This window comes from Mesoplodon mirus (assembly GCF_964341445.2).
Source record: "Mesoplodon mirus genome assembly, chromosome: 16".
Classification (NCBI taxonomy): Eukaryota; Metazoa; Chordata; class Mammalia; order Artiodactyla; family Ziphiidae; genus Mesoplodon; species Mesoplodon mirus.
In genome coordinates this window covers 15,335,522-15,356,684 of record NC_138992.1, presented here as the reverse complement: position 1 = coordinate 15,356,684, position 21,163 = coordinate 15,335,522, and the positions used below count along the sequence as shown (strand labels likewise).

The 21,163-nt window shown below is 39.8% G+C and overlaps 1 protein-coding gene across 1 annotated transcript in view; it reads left to right on the top strand.

Moving 5' to 3' along the window:
• Positions 1 to 4,422: 4,422 nt before the first annotated feature.
• The window catches only part of FAM91A1 (family with sequence similarity 91 member A1), a 41,983-nt gene continuing 25,242 nt past the window's right edge, over positions 4,423 to 21,163 (top strand). Inside the window, exons 1-9 of the mRNA XM_082601584.1 lie at positions 4,423 to 4,785; positions 11,401 to 11,485; positions 12,498 to 12,649; positions 14,279 to 14,336; positions 15,042 to 15,109; positions 15,676 to 15,789; positions 17,037 to 17,127; positions 17,545 to 17,607; positions 20,607 to 20,713. Of these exons, the coding sequence (XP_082457710.1) occupies positions 4,714 to 4,785; positions 11,401 to 11,485; positions 12,498 to 12,649; positions 14,279 to 14,336; positions 15,042 to 15,109; positions 15,676 to 15,789; positions 17,037 to 17,127; positions 17,545 to 17,607; positions 20,607 to 20,713 (810 nt within the window). The 5' untranslated portion in view covers positions 4,423 to 4,713. The remainder of the gene's footprint in view (positions 4,786 to 11,400; positions 11,486 to 12,497; positions 12,650 to 14,278; positions 14,337 to 15,041; positions 15,110 to 15,675; positions 15,790 to 17,036; positions 17,128 to 17,544; positions 17,608 to 20,606; positions 20,714 to 21,163) is intronic.

The window sequence follows — 21,163 nt, the reverse complement described above, 5'->3', positions numbered from 1 at the left end:
GTAATAAATCTTATAAAGAAAAGTAATGTAGGGGAGGTGGCTGAGAAGGACTGGAGATGTGTTACAGTTTTAAATAACGTGGTTGGGGAAGGCTGAACCAAGAAGGTGACATGGAAGAGCTCGGGTGTCACATAACTGATTCACTCATTCAGTACATTCAATGGGATTTATTGAGTGCTTACTATGTGTGAGGCATGATTCTAGGTACTGGGGATAGACTGGTGATGAGACAAAGTTCTTTCTTCCATGGAGATTGTATTTTTGCTGGGGAGACAGATAATAAACAAGAAATCAAGCAGGATAATGTCCATTAGTGATTCTTTTCAACAAAGGAAATAAACCAAGATAATGTGTTGCAGAGTGGTGGGGGAGAAGTGGCTGGGTCGGACAGAGAATTTGGCGAAGGCCACTCTAAGTGACAATGGGTGGAGTGAAGGAAGCCTGCTGTGCAAAGGTCTGGGGAAAGGCATTCAAAGCCAAGGGAACAGCAAGGGCAAAAGCCGTGAGGTGGTAACAAGCTAGGTCATGGTGCTGAGCGTCAGGGGTGATGCCTTGGTTCGTGGAACAGAGCAAAGCACGTGCAGGAGGTAAAACCATGGCCAAGGTCAGGCCCAGGCAAAACTGTGAAACAGAAAATGTTCGCAGTGACTTCCTCTTTCTTCCCTCTAGACACCCCTTCCTCCTCTACAGGTCCTCCCTTGGCCTCATTTAATCCCCAAGCTCTTTCTCTTTCAAACTTCCTCTCAGAAAAAGATGTGATAGCTTGTACATACTAAAAAACGATAAGGCTCAAAAGCTATTATTCCTAAGGGTATTTATACTTCAACTACAATGGTTTAATTATGAAATTTGATTTAATGATGAAATTATGAATTTGATCAGCTGTTTGGGTGTTGGAGTATTTGATGGTTGTGGGAGTATATTCATTTCCTATGGATGCGGTAACAGATTACCGCAAATTTAGTGGCCTAAAACAACACAAATTTATTATCTTAGAGTTCTGGAGATCAGAAGTCCAAAATGAGTTGTCAGGGTTATGATCTTTTTGGAAGCTTTGGGGGAGAATCTGTTTTCCTTTTCCAGATCCAAGAAGCTGCCTATGTTCTTTGCCCTGGGGCCCTGTGTCACTTCAACCTCTGCTTCCGTTGTCCCGTCTCCGTCTCTGACTGACGTTCCTGCCTCCCTCTCCTAAGGACCCTGTGATTACATTGAGCCCACTCGGATAATCCAGGATATACCCCCATCTCAAGATCCTTCACTTACACCAGCAAAGCCCCTTCTGCCATATCAGGCAACATATTCTCAGGCTCCAGGGAGTGAGATGGGGACATCTTTGGGGGCTATTCTATCTACCACAGGGAGTGATACTCTGGAGTCTGTGAAATTAGTCCACCAGATAGCGCCCTACTTCCGGGTTGTTTCTGCTCCTTATTTTTGCTGGAATTGTGGGAATGAAATGGTTCTGTAGTCTTTCTGATAGGGCAGCTGCTCAAGACAACTGAGTAATTTTCCTTAGTCCACGTTGGTAAAGCCGGATAAGATGGAATGTCGTTGCACTTGTGTTTCTGAACACACTGTTTACTCATAAGGTTAATTTGAATGGTAGCTTCTGGAATCGGGTTTCTAACACTCTGCAGTTTCTGACCTCTCTGGAATTTGAATAGCAAAGGTCTACGGAAGCAGAAATAGTAGGGGGTCTGAGTCAAGGACCTAAAAGAATGGACATCATCGTTTACCAGAAAGGCTCCATGATGTAATGAATGCTATGTGTGGAGCCCAAGGAGTTGTTTTTGCTTCCTGGTGTTTTGTTTTGTTTTTTTTAATGTATTTATTTTTATATTTATTTTTGGCTGTGTTGGGTCTTTGTTTCTGTGCGAGGGCTTTCTCTAGTTGCGGAGAGCAGGGGACCACTCTTCATCGTGGTGCGCGGGCCTGTCACTGTCGCGGCAGAGCGCAGGCTCCGGACGCGCAGGCTCAGCGGCCATGCCTCACGAGCCCAGTTGCTCCGCAGCATGTGGGATCTTCCCAGACCAGGGCTCGAACCCGTGTCCCCTACATCGGCAGGCAGATCATCAACCACTGCGCCACCAGGGAAGCCCTGCTTCCTGGTGTTTGAGGGAGCAGTCCTGTTCCTGAACTTCCCAGCACAGGGGTCTTTGAGCCCTATGGATTAACCTATGGTCTCTCTGAACTGCTTTGTTTCCCGTCTCTCAAAGACTGGCGCCTTGGGGGAAATGAGGCAGATCGCCAAACTCTGTCATCAGTTCCTACTTAGAAGAGCTTGTTGTTTGGATTTTTCCCATACATAGCTTTGACCCATTACCATTTCCTCCTTCAAATTTCTTTCTCAGCTACTTGCTGCATTCGGATCTTTTCTATACTAATCTTTCCTATTCTACTTACTGAGTTAGATTCTTTTCTTTTGATGGTCAAGTTTCCAAAGGTCCGTGTCTTACTGATTTAGCAGGTGTAAGTTCACTTCCACCATCCCCTGTCTACTTCTGTAGTTTTTGATGTGTCTTACACTATAGTCAATATTTGTTGATAAACAAAAAAGATGAATTTAGCAGGTGCTCATGTTTGCTATAATTCCCTGAACAATGGTTTACAAAGATTTAAAAATTATGTTGACTTTAATTTTCATTGTTACATTGCATTAAATCAAAGTTAGACTTTGGAAGAATATGAGTTCTTCTACACTTAATTATTCAAAAAATATTTTTGAGAGGGATTTATGTTGTTGACTTTAAATGAACATTATCTGAATTGGAACAGCAGGCAGAACAGTTCAGTGAGAGCCTGAATCAAGGAATTGAAAGGATGGCTCTGGCAGGAGAGAGTCTTAGGCTCCAGTTTGGCGCTTTCTCTACCACCTGTGTGATCTTATGAGTAAGTCAGGCAGCCCTGCCAAGCCTCAGTTTCCTCCTCTGTTAAACTGGGATTTTAAGAGTGGAATTCTTTCATAAGGGTGTGAGAAATAACCTGTTGTAAGTCAAGGGCTTAATACATAGCAGGCAGGCAATCAATACTTGTTGAATAAACATCTCATGGTCAGAGTTCTTTTAATTTTAGTTATGATGTCGAGGGTCTGTAGACATAGGATTCAAAGCATTTAGTTATGGGCTCTTATAGTTGGATAACACGAGTCCAATATATCTATGCAAGGGCAGCGTGGGTCATATTTGTTTCAACCCATCAGAAATAATAAGGTATCTGCCATGCGTCAGGCTGCTGCTGAGCTGTGCCCTAGGTGTCATAAAAAGTTCTAAGTATACATCTGTCAGGTGTGGAATAAAATATTTAAAACCATTGTTTTCTTTTTAAACATTTATTTATTTTCCTTGTTTTTTTTAGCTGCGTCGGGTCGTATTTGCGGTACACGGGATCTTCGTTGAGGTGTGCGGGATCTTTTGTCGCGGCGCTCGGGCTTCTCTCTAGTTGTGGAGTGCGGCTTTATCTTTCTAGTTGTGGCGCGAGGGCTCCAGGGCGCATGGGCTCTCTCGTTTAGGAGTGCGAGCTCAGCAGTTGTGGTGCGGGGGCTTGGTTGCCCCCGACCAGGGATCGTCCCCTGCATTGGAAGGCGGATTCTTTACCGCTGGACCACCAGGGAAGGCCCTTAAAACCATGGTTTAAAACTGAAACAGATACTGTGGTTGCTTGCCAGTAACAAGGGTCATGGGTTTGCTAAGCCAGTGTAACCAATTCTGGAAGAAAGTGTTCTTAAAGACCTTCTCACTAGAACTGAAATTAAGAGGGTCTGAATTTCTGCCTTTAAAAAGTGACTCCGGAGCCATCTGTAAGGAGCAGGGCAGTAACAGGCTGCATGCAAGAATCTTACCTCCTAGATTCCTTCTGGACCTCCCCCAGGTCAGCACCGGCTGTTTACCATTTCAACTCCCTGAATCCCTACTTTTTTTTTTTTTTTTTTTTTTTCCGGTACGCGGGCCTCTCACTGTTGTGGCCTCTCCCGTTGCGGAGCACAGGCTCCGGACGGACGTGCAGGCTCAGCGGCCATGGCTCACGGGCCCAGCCGCTCCGTGGCATGTGGGATCCTCCCGGACCGGGACACGAACCCGTGTCCCCTGCATCGGCAGGCGGACTCTCAACCACTGCACCACCAGGGAAGCCCAGAATCCCTACATTTTAAGAATTTGGACCTTTGTGGGAATTCTCTGGCCGTCCAATGGTTAGGACTCTGCGCTTGCACTGTGGAGGGCCGGGGGGTTCAATCCCTGGTGGGGGAACTAAGATCCCGCCAGCCGGGTCGCAACAAAACAAGAATGTGGAGCTCTGAAGGAGAGCCCAACTGTTCCTCTTTCAGAAGATGTAGCAGCTACCAGGAGGGGATGAAGGGTCGCTAGACCTTTACTCCACTCCCACAGCTTGCAGGGGGTGGGCAGTAAGGCTGGTCCCGGGCTCCGCCCCCCGGCGGGCGGAAGTGACGCACGCCCGAAGCCATTTCCGGCGGGCCGAAACTAGGAAGAAACTTGGAGCCGCCGAGGCGTCCGGACCCGTGTGTCTGCTGCTCCCGTTCCCCGTGGCCCGGGCCGCACCGAGCTGTCGGGAGCCCAGGCCATGGGGCAGCCCGGGCCGTCCGCAGTGTGAAACGTGGGGCCTCCCGTGGGCTCCTCGGACGGGCTACGGGTGGGCAGGCGGGAGGCGTCGTTCCAGCTGCGGTCCTGGCCGCCGCCGCCCTCCCGGGCTCCCGGCATCATGAACATAGACGTGGAGTTCCACATCCGGCACAACTACCCCTGGAGCAAGCTGCCGGCCAACGTGAGGCAGGTATGGAACCTGGGGCCGGCGTCCCGCCCCGCCGTCACCTGCTTGCCAAGCCCGCGGGGCCGGGGCTGGCGCCTCTGGGCTGACTCCCGGCCTTCCCCTGTCCAGCGTCTTGAGATAACCTACCCGCAGCCCGCGGGTGAGGAGGGGACGGTCCTGGGGCTACAGGGGCAGGATGGGGCCGTTTCGAAATGGGATGGTATGGTGTCCAGTGGACTCGCTTGGCGCCTTCGCACGCAGACTCCGTTCAACCGGGCACTGGGCTAGGCACCTTCGAAACATTTAAAACACGGCTCTTGACCTCCAGAACTGCGGGATGGTGGGAAAGGGACGAGAAACAAATGAATCCGTTACAGGCTGATAGCAGCTCACACGAACCTGCATGATAGTATATGCGAGAGCGCAGGGGAAGGTGTCAGAAACCGTCCAGGGAGTGTCAGGACGTTGTGTAGGGGAGGCATTTAAATTGGGCCTTAAAGGACGAATAAGAGAGAGTGAAGAGGGATTCAAGATTTTCCAGCGAGAGGGAAAGTCATTTTAAGAAGCTTGGACGAGTGAAAGCGTGCTTTAAGAGTAGTGAGCGACCTCCTCCATCACCAGAATCCGGAGGTGTAGATCTATTGGTGTGTTTGGCGGTGGGGCTTGGTGAGTGCGTGGGGAGTGGTAGCGGTCAGGGCCGGATTTTGAAGGACTTTCGGACTTTGTTTTGTTGGACTTCGGTCTGTCAACAAGATGAGTTTATTAGAGATGTTGCAACAAGAGAGCGACAGGAGGTTTTTGTCGGAGAGGTAGTTCTCAAATGCTTGAGTGTTATTTTTACTCAATTGTTTTACAGATATTTATTGAACACCTACTATGTGCTATGCCTTGTTTGAGGTGCGGGTCATTTGCAACAGTCAACACGGGAAAGCCCTTTCTTCATGGAGCTTACGTTTTAGTAAAGAGAGACAGTTAACAAACAAATGAATAGATACATAATATGGCGGGCGGTGGTAAAGATTATGAAGAAGTGATATGTGCTGTATAGAAGGCACTGTTTCTCTCTGGTCATAGATGGACCTTCAAGTTCCCGCCATGTTGCTTGGTTGAGAGTGAAATTCTGTTTTCCATTGGTGCCGGACACCGGCATATTTGGAAAGTTTGGGTTGTTGGTGGTGATGGTATAAGGATTATGACTTTGCCTCCTCTCCCAGCCTGGGGTCTTAGTTCCAGGAAATGAATAATTTAACGTTCTGGCGGTGCATCGTGTGGCAGAGAAAACGCTTTCACTTCAAGATACCAAAAACACAAGGAAGTGGAAAGGTAAATTTAAGGAACTCAGAATTCTTGGGTGGCAGTGGCTACCCATGTGACGTTAATCTTGAATGGGAGGAAGAAAGCTCTAAATCTGAAAGACTAATAAGTTTCTCTTGTTAAGCTGGAATGAAGGCTTTGATGGACACTTTGTTTTTAGGGTTTTGTGGCATATGGCAAGACAGCTGGAAGAACCAACAATCCTTTGTTTCCATGTTTTCTCTACTCTTCGTTTCACAAAAATAAATGTAACATAATAGAAGAAAGATGGATGATTCAGTTATGTCCAACAGAAATAATTGATCTTAATTAGTATTGGGAAAAGGCTTTTTTTAAAATTTAATTTTATTTATTTTTTTATACAGCAGGTTATTATCTATTTTGTACATATGGCAAAAGGCTTTCCAAACCTTAGTTGTGACTATTAAAAATAATCTCAGAACAGTGTTATACTTAAGTACAAGCATGACATTAAATTAAAACTTTCTTTGGTGAGATCACTTACAAGAATTGGTGTTTTAGCTTAGGATAAGCGTCCGCTTGTAGAAGGTGTTGCAAAACCCATCTGGTACAAGTTACTTCATGGATTTTCTCTAGCCTTGCTCTTTTTCCCTAGGTCTACCTTGGATTAGTACATCAGCTTTCTGTCTACTGTCTAGCACTCAGAAAAGTACCTTCCTATCCATTCTTCATACTATACTGTGGTGAGGTTTCTAAAATGCAAACACAGTTCTATTTCTATTTGTCTCCATAGATTACATGTTGCTTCTTTTTGAATTGAGATGTTAACTCCTCTAGAAAGGTTCTCCTGACCTGTCTCTGGAGTAGTTGACCCTCAGGTGTGCTGCCCCAGCACTGTATTTCTCACCCATAGCACTTACCCCACTATGTTGTATTTTCTGGTTACATTACTTGTTTTTGCTTTTGTATTTTGAGCACCTATCTCGTAGTTGGCTTTTAGTAAATACTTTTGCAGTGAGTGAGTGATAGTATCAGTCTGAGATTTTTTTTCCAGGAGCTAAAGCTTAGTCAGTTTAAAAGTGGGGAATAGTCCTTATGTGGAAAGAATTTGGTTTTTGGTGTTACAGATACTAAGTACTTTGATAAGAGTTTCTGGTAAGTTTTGATGAGTTCAATTTGAAAGTGACTCACATTTCCCAGTTTTGAAAGCTGGTGGAAGGTGATTCAGATTTTTTTAATGTATTTTTTAAAAAATGTATTTGAAAAAATAGTTTTTATATAAATGAGATGAAAATTTTTTACATGATGTGAGCTATACTAGACTTTCAGAAATACATTAAAAAGTTATGGATCAGGCCATTATTTCAGGATCTTTCTATAGTTTACCAGTATTCATTGTTCAAAACAATTCATAGTTGTTTTATATGAAGGGAAATTTTATGATGAGGTTCCAAGGAGGGTCAATTAAAAAAAACTATTGTGTATTTTTGGGGAGGTGGTGCACATTGGTGTTTGTAGGAGCAAAAGCTTTAGAAAGAATTCTTTATGCTTTAGCATCATCTGATGCACAGTGGGTGTTTTACAGCCGGTTTCTATGTCACTCTGTCTGTTTTGGTTCGTTTTATCTGCAGCCCAGCTTCATTTGTCAGACCTGGTGGGAATTTCTGCAGGGTCTGCACTGTCTCCCAGTAAAATGACCTTTCTTTCGTTGCCTCCTGTAATGGCAGCAGTGTTTTAAAATGTGGATGGTGGGAAATTGGGGTGGGCGTGGAAGAGAAGCCAAAGATCTTTGTGAACAAAGCAATTATATTTTATGTACGAGGGTAGTGAAGAATAAAATCAGCAGTTAATGCAGTTTTTAGTTATTCGTGTGTATGCACATGTATTGATCAGGACCAGTCGTTACTTAATGACTAGCGCAAAGACTTAGATGTTTAGTAGATACTGTATTCTCTAATTAGCTTATAAATAATGGGGACCTTATATTTTGTGTAAGTGGCTTGATTTACACTTTTTATCCTGGAGTTACCGGGAACAGAGTTTTAAAGGGAGAAAACGGTTGTAGGTTAGAATAAATTAAGGGACTTATTTTGAAACAGAAGAGTAAATCATCAAGTTTGGAAGTTGCTAAGATTTTAGCAAATTGTCTGCTGTGTGAGTGAGTGTGTGTGTTCTCTGTTCCTTGAGAAAGAGACTTTTATTTGGCAGTAGAGCTAGAGGAGATCCTTTAAAAGTTTTACACAAAGCCTAATATTTTGAATCCCCTAAGTATCTTCAATACTGGCCCTGGCTTTGGTGCTACATAAAATATAGGAGAGCAGTATCTCTACAATGAACTTTACTCCTAACTTCTTGTAATGTTAAAATGGATGAAAACAATGTCAGCACATAACATGTCAGCAGTAGTGTGGGTTATGGTTCAGCCTGTGATAAATCAATTAATCTAGATGAAAACAATGTCAGCACATAACATTTCAGCAGTAGTGTGGGTTATGGTTCAACCTGTGATAAATCAATCTAGATGCAGGAAGAAAGATTTTTAGTTTTCTCACGTTATGTCCCTTTTTTCTTAAAATGGTACCCACCAGTAGTTCCCAGTTGTGTGCCAGTTTATTTAGATGTGCGCTTCATCTCTTTTGTGAAGATGGCCTTCAGTGAAAGTATGTGCATGGACGTTTACCTTGGCTTTCAGAAACCTACGAGTGAGAAGTAGAATCCCTGAGTCCTCTCTTCCTTCTTTCATTAATCTCTTCAGATGTCGTATTTTATAGTGTGTTGGAAAGATCATAGCTAGTAATTAGAAGGGGGATAGCAGTCACATATTAAATTAAGTTTATGGTCTCACATTGAATATCATATTAACTGTAATCAGACTTATTCTTTGCTTTCATGAGAACCCAGTTTTGAACTTAAAACACTAAATTCACAGCTAGAAAGCATTTTGCTCACTAAAAAATATATCGAAAATTCTAAAATTGTCTTAAGTGATTTCTAATGAGGCCATAAGATGATGTTTTTAAGAAATAATCGTATGTAGAGGTACATTTTAAGTGTACATTCTCCAGGAATCTTAATTTTTAATAATCATAGCCCTCAACTATAAGTAGTCATCAGACGGGGATCTGTCCTTAGTGGCCATTCTTAAATTTAAATAAATGTAGGTGCAAGAATCCATAAATCCACACAAATTGGAGACGGTCAAGAAGGAAGTCTTTTGATGATGGCCATTCTGACCTGTGTGAGACGATATCTCATTGTAGTTTTGATTTGCAGTTCTCTAATGATTAATGATGGTGAGCATTCTTACATGTGTTTGTTGGCAATCTGTATATCTTCTTTGGAGAAATGTCTACTTAGGTCTTCTGCCCATTTGTGGATTGAGTTGTTTGTTTTTTTGATATTGAGCTGGATGAGCTGCTTGTAAATTTTAGAGGTTAATCCTTTGTCAGTTGCTTCATTTGCAAATATTTTCTCCCATTCTGGGGGTTGTCTTTTGGTCTTGTTTATGGTTTCCTTTGCTGTGCAAAAGCTTTGAAGTTTCATTAGGTCCCATTTGTTTATTTTTGTTTTTATTTCCATTTCTCTAGAGGGGGGTCAAAAAGGATCTTGCTGTGATTTATGTCATGGAGTGTTCTGCCTATGTTTTCCTCTAAGAGTTTTATAGTGTCTGGCCTTACATTTAGGTCTTTAATCCATTTTGAGTTTATTTTTGTGTATGGTGTTAGGGACTGTTCTAATATCATTCTTTTACATGTAGCTGTCCAGTTTTCCCAGCACCACTTACTGAAGAGGCTGTCTTTTCTCCACTGTATATTCTTGCCTCCTTTATCAAAGATAAGGTGACCATAGGTGCGTGGGTTTATCTCTGGGCTTTCTATTCTGTTCCATTGATCTATATTTCTGTTTTTGTGGCAGTACCATATTGTCTTGATTACTGTAGCTTTGTAGTATAGTCTGGAGTCAGGGAGCCTGATTCTTCCAGCTCCATTTTTCGTTCTCAAGATTGCTTTGGTTATTCAGGGTCTTTTGTGTTTCCATACAAATTGTGAAATTTTTTGTTCTAGTTCTGTGAAAAATTCCATTCGTAGTTTGATAGGGATTGCCTAAAAAAATCTGGAGATTTTATAATAAATGAACAATAAATGCTGGAGAGGGTGTGGAGAAAAGGGAACCCTCTTGCACTGTTGGTGGGAATGTAACTTGATACAGCCACTATGGAGAACAGTATGGAGGTTCCTTAGAAAACTAAAAATAGAACTACCATATGACCCAGCAATCCCACTACTGGGCATATACCCTGAGAAAACCATAATTCAAAAAGGGTCATGTACCACAATGTTCATTGCAGCTCTATTTACAATAGCCAGGACATGGAAGCAACCTAAGTGTCCATCAACAGATGAATGGATAAAGAAGATGTAGCACATATATACAATGGAATATTACTCAGCCATAAAAAGAAATGAAATTGAGTTATTTGTAGTGAGGTGGATGGACCTAGAATCTGTCATACAGAGTAAAGTAAGTCAGAAGGAGAAAAACGAATACCGTATGCTAACACATATATATGGAATCTAAAAAAAAAAAATGGTCATGAAGAACCTAGGGGCAAGACGGGAATAAAGACACAGACCTACTAGAGAATGGACTTAAGGGTACAGGGAAGGGGAAGGGTAAGCTGGGACAAAGTGAGAGAGTGGCATGCACATATATACACTACCAAATGTAAAATAGATAGCTAGTGGGAAGCAGCCACATAGCACAGGGAGGTGCTTTGTGACCACCTGGAGGGGTGGGATGGGGAGGGTGGGAGGGAGACGCAACAGGGAAGAGATATGGGGACATATGTATATGTATAACTGATTCACTTTGTTATAAAGCAGAAACTTAACACACCATTGTAAAGCAATTATACTCCAATAAAGATTTTTTTTAAAAAAGGAAATCTTTAGTAGTAGAACTTAGTTTTTTGTTAACTTAAGTGAAATTATGCTCTCAGACTGCTCTTTTATTTGATATTAAATACTTTAGATAATTTCAGTAAGTCCTTTTAGAAAGGGAGACTGAAGGTAAACACATTGAATTTTTGCTCTAATACCATAGCAGGAAAATTTAAGAAAATCTTTACTCAGTTCTGGAAATTAGAGATTCCAGGATAAAATTAGGGGGCATGGTATTGAAATTTTATGGGGTAAAAGTATTTTTGTTTAGTTTAGAAACTATTTTACATCCTTATTGGAGTATAATTGCTTTACAATGGTGTGTTAAGTTTCTGCTTTATAACAAAGTGAATCAGTTATACATATACATATGTTCCCATATCAGTTTAGAAACTATTTTAAATCTATTTGAAATTTTTTTTAGAGTCTTGGAAATTCACAGAGAGAATATGAGAAGCAGGTTGTCCTGTACAGTATCCGCAATCAGTTACGATACAGAAATAACTTAGGTAAGTAGAGACATTTTTACATTGAGGTAGAAATGACTATTGCTGAATTACATTTTCATAAATCTCTCCTATCTTTTCATTATATATTTCATAGTACTGAAATTTTTCCATGTACAGCCTTTAATAAATTCTATAATGACCCATCACACCTAACAATAATTTGCATTAGCAAGTAGATTTTTCTTTCTAATTCCAATGAAAATTATTTTTTAGAGTACTGTTTATAGATTCATTTTACCTGTAGAATATTAATTTTGATTCAGTTGTCCTCTTTTTAGTTTAGTGAGAAAATATGCCAGAAAAGAAGTACGTTCCTTCTTAATGATTTTTGACTTTGAGTTTTGTTTTGGTCTCTATAAATTTTCCAAATAATATAACTTTAATCAAGACTCTTTCTATAATAATTGGAACAAATTTTAAACATAATTGGCTCCATTTTTTTTAAAAAAACTTTTTTTTAAATGTTTGCTTTTTATTTGTCAGATTAGTTTGATTATTCTGTTGCCCTGCTAGTCTTCCCTCCCATTTGTTACTCTTATTTTAAGCATAGTATTTCAGAGATAGGTTTTCTATGAAAACGTATTCCATGGAAGTCAGAGGTTTTTTTACATTTAAAACACAGAAACCAGCAAATAATTTTAAAAATAGACTTGATTTCATAGAAAACTGCCATTCAGATTGGCTGTCTTGTAAAGTATCCTAGGGATTGGATGGATTGTAGCTTATGTTTTTGGGGGGAGACATTCCATGCTCACTTTCTTTGCTTTTTGATTTGTTAAGAATTATTTCTCTACTTTTCTGTCCCATGATACATTTTCCTTATATGCTCTGAAGTCTGTTTCTTGTGGTGTAATTGTTTCTTTGTTCCAACTTAGATTGTTTTATTCTCTTCCAATTTACATACTTTTCTTTTTAATTAATATTAGTTTGTAAAGTGTTTCTCCTTGCATTTATAATTCTATGTAAGTATAAGATCTGAAAAAACACTGGAGAATTTCCCTTTCTTTCCCAGTTAAACATGTCAAGAAAGATGAACGCAAGTACTATGAGGAGCTGTTAAAGTATAGCCGGGAGCACCTCATGCTGTACCCTTACCACTTATCAGACATCATGGTGAAGGGCCTGAGGATAACGCCGTTTTTATATTATACCGGGATTATGGAGGTGAGTTTACAGTGTACGTGAATCTGCAGGGATGGGATGGGACTTCATGTCGGGGATGCTTCGGGAATGATGACCAGCACTCAGCCACAGTGGACGTTGCTTCTGAGTTTATAGTGTAAAAAAGACGGTTGCTTACAAGTTAACTGTTGTAGCCACACGCTTGTGCAAGTAGTTGTCCTTATCAGTGTTTTCTCAGCAGGAAAGTATCTGTCTTTATCCTGTGTTCCTGAAGACGTTGTTGACCCTTTGTGCTGTTGTAGCGTTAATCAGTCATTTATGTTAGCACAGTTTGTATAAAATTTATTGCTTTTAATACACGGTTAAGGTTGAAAAAGTGGGTGACAGAATTGAACATTCAGCTCAGAGAAGCTTAATATATTTAGCTGTTTTCTCACTGTAGAAAGAATAAATGATGATGTAGACCCAACATTATATAACGCATGTTTCAGAAGAACAGAATTGTATTAGTAGTCCTGGTTGCTAATCTTTCTGTGATTACTTTTAGATGTCAGCCTTTTTCCAAAGGCAGTTTTTAGGCCTGTGTTGAATAGCTTTAAACAGTAGTTATATACTGTTTTTAAGTGAGCTTTATGTAAAGATTGGCAGTATTTATCTAGTGTTCATTGGCTGTTAATTCTCTTTGAGTGCTACTGTTCTGGGCTCACCAGCCACTTGAGGAGCAGAGGGCAGCCTAGAACTGAAGGAGTCGGACGCCTGCAGTAGCAGTGAGGGTAGCTCCCTTTAGGACGTGGCTGCCTTCACAGGAGCTCCCTTTGCCAGTCTCCTTAAGCCCCTTCTCCACAGGCACTTCTATAGTCCCATGTCTCCTGTGTCCCTGTTTTGGAGGAAATACAAAGTAAAGCTTGAGGCCTGGCCACCCAGGTTTCTGTCAGTCCCTTTCCCTAGAACCAGGGTAGCGTAATGAAGGTGGCAGCTAAGCAGTGCGTAGAATAGTTTTGTTGCCGTCTCTCTGGTTATTTTTCTGGTGTTGTCCACAGGTTTGGGGGAGATAATAGAGTGAGGTTTTGTCCCATTTACCAGCTTTCAGTGCATCCATGTGCTTGCTGTTCTCTGGTGTCTGTTTTTATGCCATTGGGTATAACTCCTGGGTTAAAAATGGGTCTTATCCCCACAGTAAACAGCTGGTTTATTACTGGAGAAACAGGTGAGGGTTGCAAGAAGCTGGATACTGAGTTTGACTCTTGCTGGTTGGGATTTGGAGGAGCGGAGGCTGCTGAGCGGTTAAGGTCTTTGTCGGCAGTGCTTGTCGTGGATGCTTGTTGGTGGAGCTGTGACACACTGTCGGGCCTTCTCTCGGGATTCTCTCTAATCCTAGGGTAGGAGTCTAGGATCAGGTATGAAGTGTGGAGAGCCTGGAACCCTGAACTCTGAGAGAGGTATTCCTTGCATAGCTTCCACAGGGCAGAGGTCACTGGGCAACTGTCTGGGCTTCATAGAGCGCTGTGAGGAACCCAGACCTGAAAGCCTGACCTTCAGTTGCTAGGTTGGGACCTCGTGGTACATGCCACACTGTGACATGCATGCTCCAGGTTGCCAGGTTCCGATCTCAGTGCTTCCTGTGGCAAGGACATTTTGCGTTTAACATTTACGTTTTTTTCTTTTTAAAAGGACATTATGAACAGTGAGAAAAGTTATGATTCATTGCCCAATTTCACTGCTGCTGACTGTAAGTATTTAATTATGCTGAACGAGGCAGTGTTTAGAGTGTCTTTGTGCATGCGTGCTCTTGTCTTTCATTATTGTGCTTTTAACCTGAAAGACTTGAAAGATGAGAACAGCAAGCAACATTATTGATAGGAATTTTATCAGGTGATACAAGTCAAGTATAAGATTTAGTCTAAATGTCTAAGAGAGGAATATTTTGGAGTGGTAGAATCAGAAAAATGGGACTAGTCTCTGTATTTCTAGAGAATGAAGTTCTTTCTGATACTTGGGCTGTGGTGTATACCAAATGAGGAAAGAAAATCTGTGCACAATATTTTTGCAGCACGATATATGGTTGTTACGAACATGATTTGCTGGTGTTTTATTATGCTTATTTTAATGAAGTGTATATTTGAAATGTGACATAGTTCTGTTGTGTTAAGAAGAAACTTTTGCTGAGAAGTACATTTTGACTTCCTGGAATTGGGAGGACTTCTGCTTTTTAAAAATTTTCTGTTAGCATTGTCAAAAGTGTCAGCTTGAATTCACCTCTCCCAGTTGCTTGTCTTTTATATTTTGTTTGAAGAATTCTTTTTAATTTGATATTCATTATCTGTCAGTAATCAAAAGAGGAATGAAAGTCAAAGGTTTTTTCCTAGTAGGTTGTGAGTGTACTGACATTTCAAGATGTATTAAATGATTTTAAAGGAAAGGCTCTTTCTTTTAGGTCTAAGGCTTCTTGGCATAGGAAGGAACCAGTACATTGATCTGATGAATCAGTGTAGATCATCAAAAGTAAGTTAGTTGTTTCCCTTCCCTTCTAATTTCTTGTCCTCCTTATCACACAATCTGATTAAATTTTTAAGTAGTAGAAATAATGAATTATGATTTTTTTGATCAAATAAAATATGCTTAATACAGAAACAACTCATCAGTATCTCTAGGTTATAGCTTAAGTGATTATTGAATTAAAAATATCTAAGGCATAAGACATTTCATTTATTTTTAAAAATTAACTTTGCTCTGCTGGTCTTTTCACCTGCTCATTCCACTCCCAGGGTTCACTTCATGGGTGAAATCAGTACACATTTTCCAAATGCATTTTCACCTGGGTTTCCTTTGAATTTCTGGATTTAGATCCAGATTTAATGGTAGTGTTTTGAAGTAATTTACTTTGAAATAATTTAAGAGTGACTTTCTCCATTCAGTATATCTAGAATACTTTAGATTTTAAAACATGAGAATTTTAAAAGATATTTATTTAGTCCGTTGGAAACTGTCTTGTTATACTATTATCAATAAAAAAAGAAAGTAGTAATTTTAGATAGATTGCAAATTCTCAGATGTTTGTACCATTGCAGAAATTTTTCAGACGGAAAACGGCCCGTGATCTTCTACCAGTAAAGCCGGTGGAAATTGCCATAGAGGCATGGTGGGTGGTGCAGGCTGCATATATCACAGAAGATGACATAAAGGTAGATAACTTTAAAAGTTAAACATAGGATTTTTATTTTTAAAATTATTTTATAATTTTTAACTATAGTTACATAACTTTTTTACAAAAAGTAACACTAGTTGGTTTTCCTGAAGGAAATTAAACTTAAATTCAAAATTGTAAATGATCTTAGTAGGCTAGAATATTGGTAGTTTTCAAAAATACTCTTTAATAATCAGGGAGACTTGACTTGGTTCATGTACAGTCACCTGGGGATTTTACTTACATGTTTCATGTAAAGTGACGTGATGCCACAGCCACCAGCAGCAGTATCGCCAACGGTTTTTGAGGACTTGCTGTGTGCTCAGTGTGCCAGGCACTATTCCAGCTGCTTTTTATGTTGTCTCATTTGAGTCTCATCACAACCCCAGAGCTGCGTGTTATCGGTAGCCTCTTTCACATGTGAGAAAAGTGAGCGCAGAGAAATGAAGTAATGGCTCCAGTCACAGTTCTAGTAAAGGTCTGGGATTTTAACCCAGGCAGTTTGCTGTGCTCTTAATCACTGTGCTGAACTGCTGTACTGAAGTGGTAAGTGCTTGATAGGGAATAGTGTCAAGATCAAGGGAAATACCATTCCCAGTGGTCAGACCACATTTGCTATAAGCTTTATACATATTAGAAGGGATGTTGATTTAGGGGAAAGAGGTGGAATAGCAGGCGAGGTGCCTAGAGACCAGTCATATCCCTGTGGCTGAAGGAATTAAGTGAGCGTGTGGATTGTTTTTTAGTTGGCATTTTGTTTTACTTCCGAGGACAGAATAAATCCCGTGAGTGCAAGGCTTAGAAATTCTGCTTCAGTGCATTTACTTCCGAGCAGAGATGTCAGACCGTGTCATAAGATAGTGGTCTTCTCGTCAGTGATAATAATCCTGTGGCATGTGAATAAACTTCTGATTTGAGAGATCCAGAATCAGCAAATGGATCAGATTCCAATGCAAAGAAGATGAGTAAATATTAGTATTTATTAGTGAGCACATTACTTACCAGCAAGTATTGGCACTTAAACTTGCTTTGTTGTATGAGTTCTGTTGGTAGCATATTTGGGCACCTTAATTGATGGTTGTGTGTGGCTTTTTTTGTTTGAATTCTGGAGTAAAAAATGAAAAAAATAGGTAGTTCATTCAACTAATGACTTATAATCATTGGTTTAAACATGAATAGATTTAGGAAGCTTATCAGTTAGTTAATTTGGACAGAACCTAATTGAAAATATTTTGCTTTTCCTAGATATGCACTTTGCCCGAGAAATGCGCTATTGATAAGATCATTGATGCAGGCCCTCAGCTCTCTGGATCACTAGATTACAATGTAGTACATAGTAAGTGGTTAGTAGAAATGGTCTTTTGTCAACATAAAAAATTATTTTAAGCCATCAACAATTTATAGCAATTATTTATCAATTAGGTAAGAACAGTAATATTTCCTAAGGCATGTTATTGCTTGAAATGTGACCTTAGTCCACTGTTTTCCAGTGTGGCTATAATTAGTCACGTAGATTAGAAATTTATACAAATGAATCATAAGAAAAATTTTGCAGTTCTGAGCATTTGAGGGAAACCAAGATTTGAAAGCTTTGATGTAATTATTTTTCTTCTATCTTACTTTTTTCCTTTTCATATACCATTATTAAGTTGTAAGAATCTTTACAGAAAATCAGGAATAAAGTTTTTATTTTATTTTTTTAAATTGCAGTGTTTACTGGTTCATCTAAAACAAGATACTTTTGCTTCTGTAGGTTTATATAACAAAGGATTTATTTATCTGGATGTACCAATATCTGATGACAGTTGTATAGCAGGTAAATATGTGCTAATATTTCTCGACGTTTTTTGAATGGCTACTAGGTGCTGGGCACTGTGTGTCACCCTGTTAAGTTAGACACATATCATTCTGGGATCTTTGATTAGAATTTTTCAAAGAAAAACATTTCTTCCTCATTACGTTGCAACTCATTGAGGTGGTTAAATTTTAGTTAAATTCCTTTAGTTAAATTTTAGTTAGATTCCTTTCATTTTTACCTTTTGTTGGTGTAAGCACTGTATTTAAAATAGTAGAAATCTGAGATAAATTTCTCACAATCCTAAATCAAACCAGTGTTTTAATACATTTATGTCACCTTTTAAACCTTGTTCAGTGCATAAGTTTCTACATATATTCAGTAATATCATAGAATTATATGTTCTTCATTTTACATTATTTATTTATTTGTTTATTTATTTATGGCTGCGTTGGGTCTTCGTTGTTGCACGTGGGCTTTCTCTAGTTGGGGCGAGCAGGGGCTACTCTTTGTTATGGTGCGTGGGCTTCTCATTGTGGTGGCTTCTCTTTGTTGTGGAGCACGGGCTCTAGGCAGGCGGGCTTCAGTAGTTGTAGCACACGGGCTCAGTAGTTGTGGCTCGTGGGCTCTCGAGCACAGGCTCAGTAGTTGTGGCGCACGGGCTTAGTTGCTCTGCAACATGTGGGATCTTCCCAGACCAGGGCTTGAACCCGTGTCCCCTGCATTGGCAGGTGGATTCTTAACCACTGAACCACCAGGGAAGTCCTTGTTCTTCATTTTTACCTGACATATCTGTGTCTTATATTTTCATGTCACTACCATCTTTTTTATCTTTATCTCTTCCTCCCTTCCTCTTCACCCACCTCCCCAAGTTAAATCAATATTAAGACCCTTGTATATTTCAATTTAGTAAACCATTCCCGTATTGCTGGTTGTTTAGATCATTTCCTTTTTTAAATATTTTATTCTTTTTTATTTTATTTATTTATTTATTTGCCTCAGTGGTGATGTGGTTAACATTCTTGGACACATCCGTGGCTTTTTTTCCCTCTAGATTAGATTTCTTACCAATTTATAGAAGCACTTGTTATATTAAGGTTATGTATTATAAGTGTGTTTTCCATCATATCTTTTAGGTATTATTCTTGTTTGTGATATCTTTTACCATTCTAAAATATTGTGTAATCAAATATGAAGTGTCAAAAAATTCCAGGGACCTTACTGTTAACAAATGAGTGTTAGGTCTTTTTACAAGAATACTCCCTCATATCAGGTTATCATAGTCTAGTGTGTCCTGACCTTTATTTTTTATTTGTGTTGCCATGTGTTTATGGCCAGGCCTTCCTTGTCTTTTTTTTTTTCTATAGCTTTCTTTGCTGTTTCCAGGCATTTTTCTTTATTTTTATTTTTGTTAATGTATTTTATGAGTAGACAATAATTATGATTATAAAATACTAAATTTACAGAAGAGTATAAAAAGTCTGCTTCCCATGCCTGCCCCTAACCAGTCAGTTCCTCTCTCAGCCGCCACTAAGTTTCCTGTATATTCTTCCAAAAACATACTATGCACATAGGCATATATGTATATATCCTTTTTTGTGTGGTTTTATTCTTACGCAGATGGTGTATCCAGCTCATACTTTGCTTTTTTAACTTAATATATTATACATTGAGACTATCCCATATCTCTTTATGTAGAGTTGCCTCATTCTTTTTGCCTAGATGTAAATTGTGTATTTCTAACCTTTTAGTGCCTTGTTTCTTCATCTCTAAGATAGGCTATAGTTTTGAACAACTCTTAACATTAAGAGGATTAAGTGAAATTGTATATATAAAGTAGCTAGTAGTATAGTCTGGCACTTAGTAAGCGTTCAGTAAACGTTTACACTTCGTATTCACACAGCTGAGAGTGTAGGAAAAGAATTAATTATATAAAAATATGGGATTACTAAAATGTTTCTAAAAAGAAACCTTTGATCCTTAACAGTCCTTGGGTGACTGGAAATATGGGTAGCACTAAATCAGAAAATGACATGAGCCGGAGCTGTAAAGTAGATAGCCTATCCTGATGTATCCATTGTGGTTCTTCACAGTGCCCTCATTTTGACCACTTGAATTTTGTCTTATAACTCTCTGTTGGGAATAATTTAGGTTTTGGGTGCAGTTAGGTGGTGTTAGGGTTAGAGGACACAGGGACACCCAAATCCTGCTATGGCCGAGGCACACGCCTTCTTCCCACGATGTTTTCAGGGGAAGTGTGCCCACAGGGGAGAATGGCAAAGGAAAGCATAGTGCCTGTTTATTGTTGGTCAGGCTGAGCACTCTCGTCAAGTGGGTTAGAGCATCTGGACCAAAGGTGGAGAGAAGTGAGTATGAATAAACAGGTGGGGAGCATCGATCGGGCAGCCTCTTGTGCGGAAGGTCTTGACCCTCTTCCCATCGAGGAGGTTACAGAATAGAAAGCCCCAAAGAGCAAATGATACCAGTGATAAACGTGGCAGTCACGCAGATGAATTTCCCCTTTTCTCAGGATGGAGCAGGGATGATGTGGAGGGCAGAGAGCCAATACCTTCTTACCTTCTGTCCCCCTGGTTTTGGATAGCATGGTAACTTGCACTTCTTGCTTTTCTGCTTTAGACCAGCCACCTGCTGCCTAAGACGCATCAGAAACATACCCTTGGCAGGCTTCCCCATTCTGAAGCAGCACCGGCCCCCCCTGCCTTTCTACCAAGTCCATGCCTCTAGCACTTCTCCGCCTCAGTAATGCTGAGAGGTCCATGGGGATGAAATTACTCTTTGTAGGATTTATGCTCTGCCATAAGAGTCCACTCTGTGTAGACAGCATTGCATATGACCTTACTTTGGGAGTTTTAGGAAAACTTGCTATGGAGTTGGTAAAATGAATCAAAAGCTGAATTCAGTCCCTAAGTTGGAGGTCTCTTTTCAATTAGATGTTTGAATTAAACTTTCTTGTTTTATAAAATTATGTCACTGAGAAAAGTCTCTTTTGTTTATTTTAGTTCCTCCTCTTGAAGGTTTTGTAATGAATCGAGTGCAAGGTGATTATTTTGAAACTCTACTCTATAAGATATTTGTTTCAATAGATGAGCACACTAATGTTGCAGAGGTAAGTGTGATAGCATCTTAGGAAAGAACCTCAAGATTATAAAATAAGTTTGTGTAAAGTAGATAAAATTATTTAATGATATAATTAAAATATTTTCAAAATCCACCCATGGTTAGATCTTGGACCATTAATATACTTAAGTTCACTATTCTTAAGTTACTTCCTGCATATGTATATTAAAATTTTTTTAGTTAATAGCTTATGAATGGGTTAAATAACCTTATATGACTTTATAATAAAAGCATTGTAGACAATTGACTCATCTGGAAATTTTTTTATTTTGAATGAGACAAAATTAAAGGCTATGTAATTCAGTTGTTATGGTCACTGCCTGGATTTGTACTCCTCTAAGTGTCTTAGAGATATGGAAAGAAAAAAATTCTCATTACAAAATTTATTCAGACTCAGTTTTTTGTTTTTGTTTTTTTTTTTTTTTTTTTTTTTTTTTTT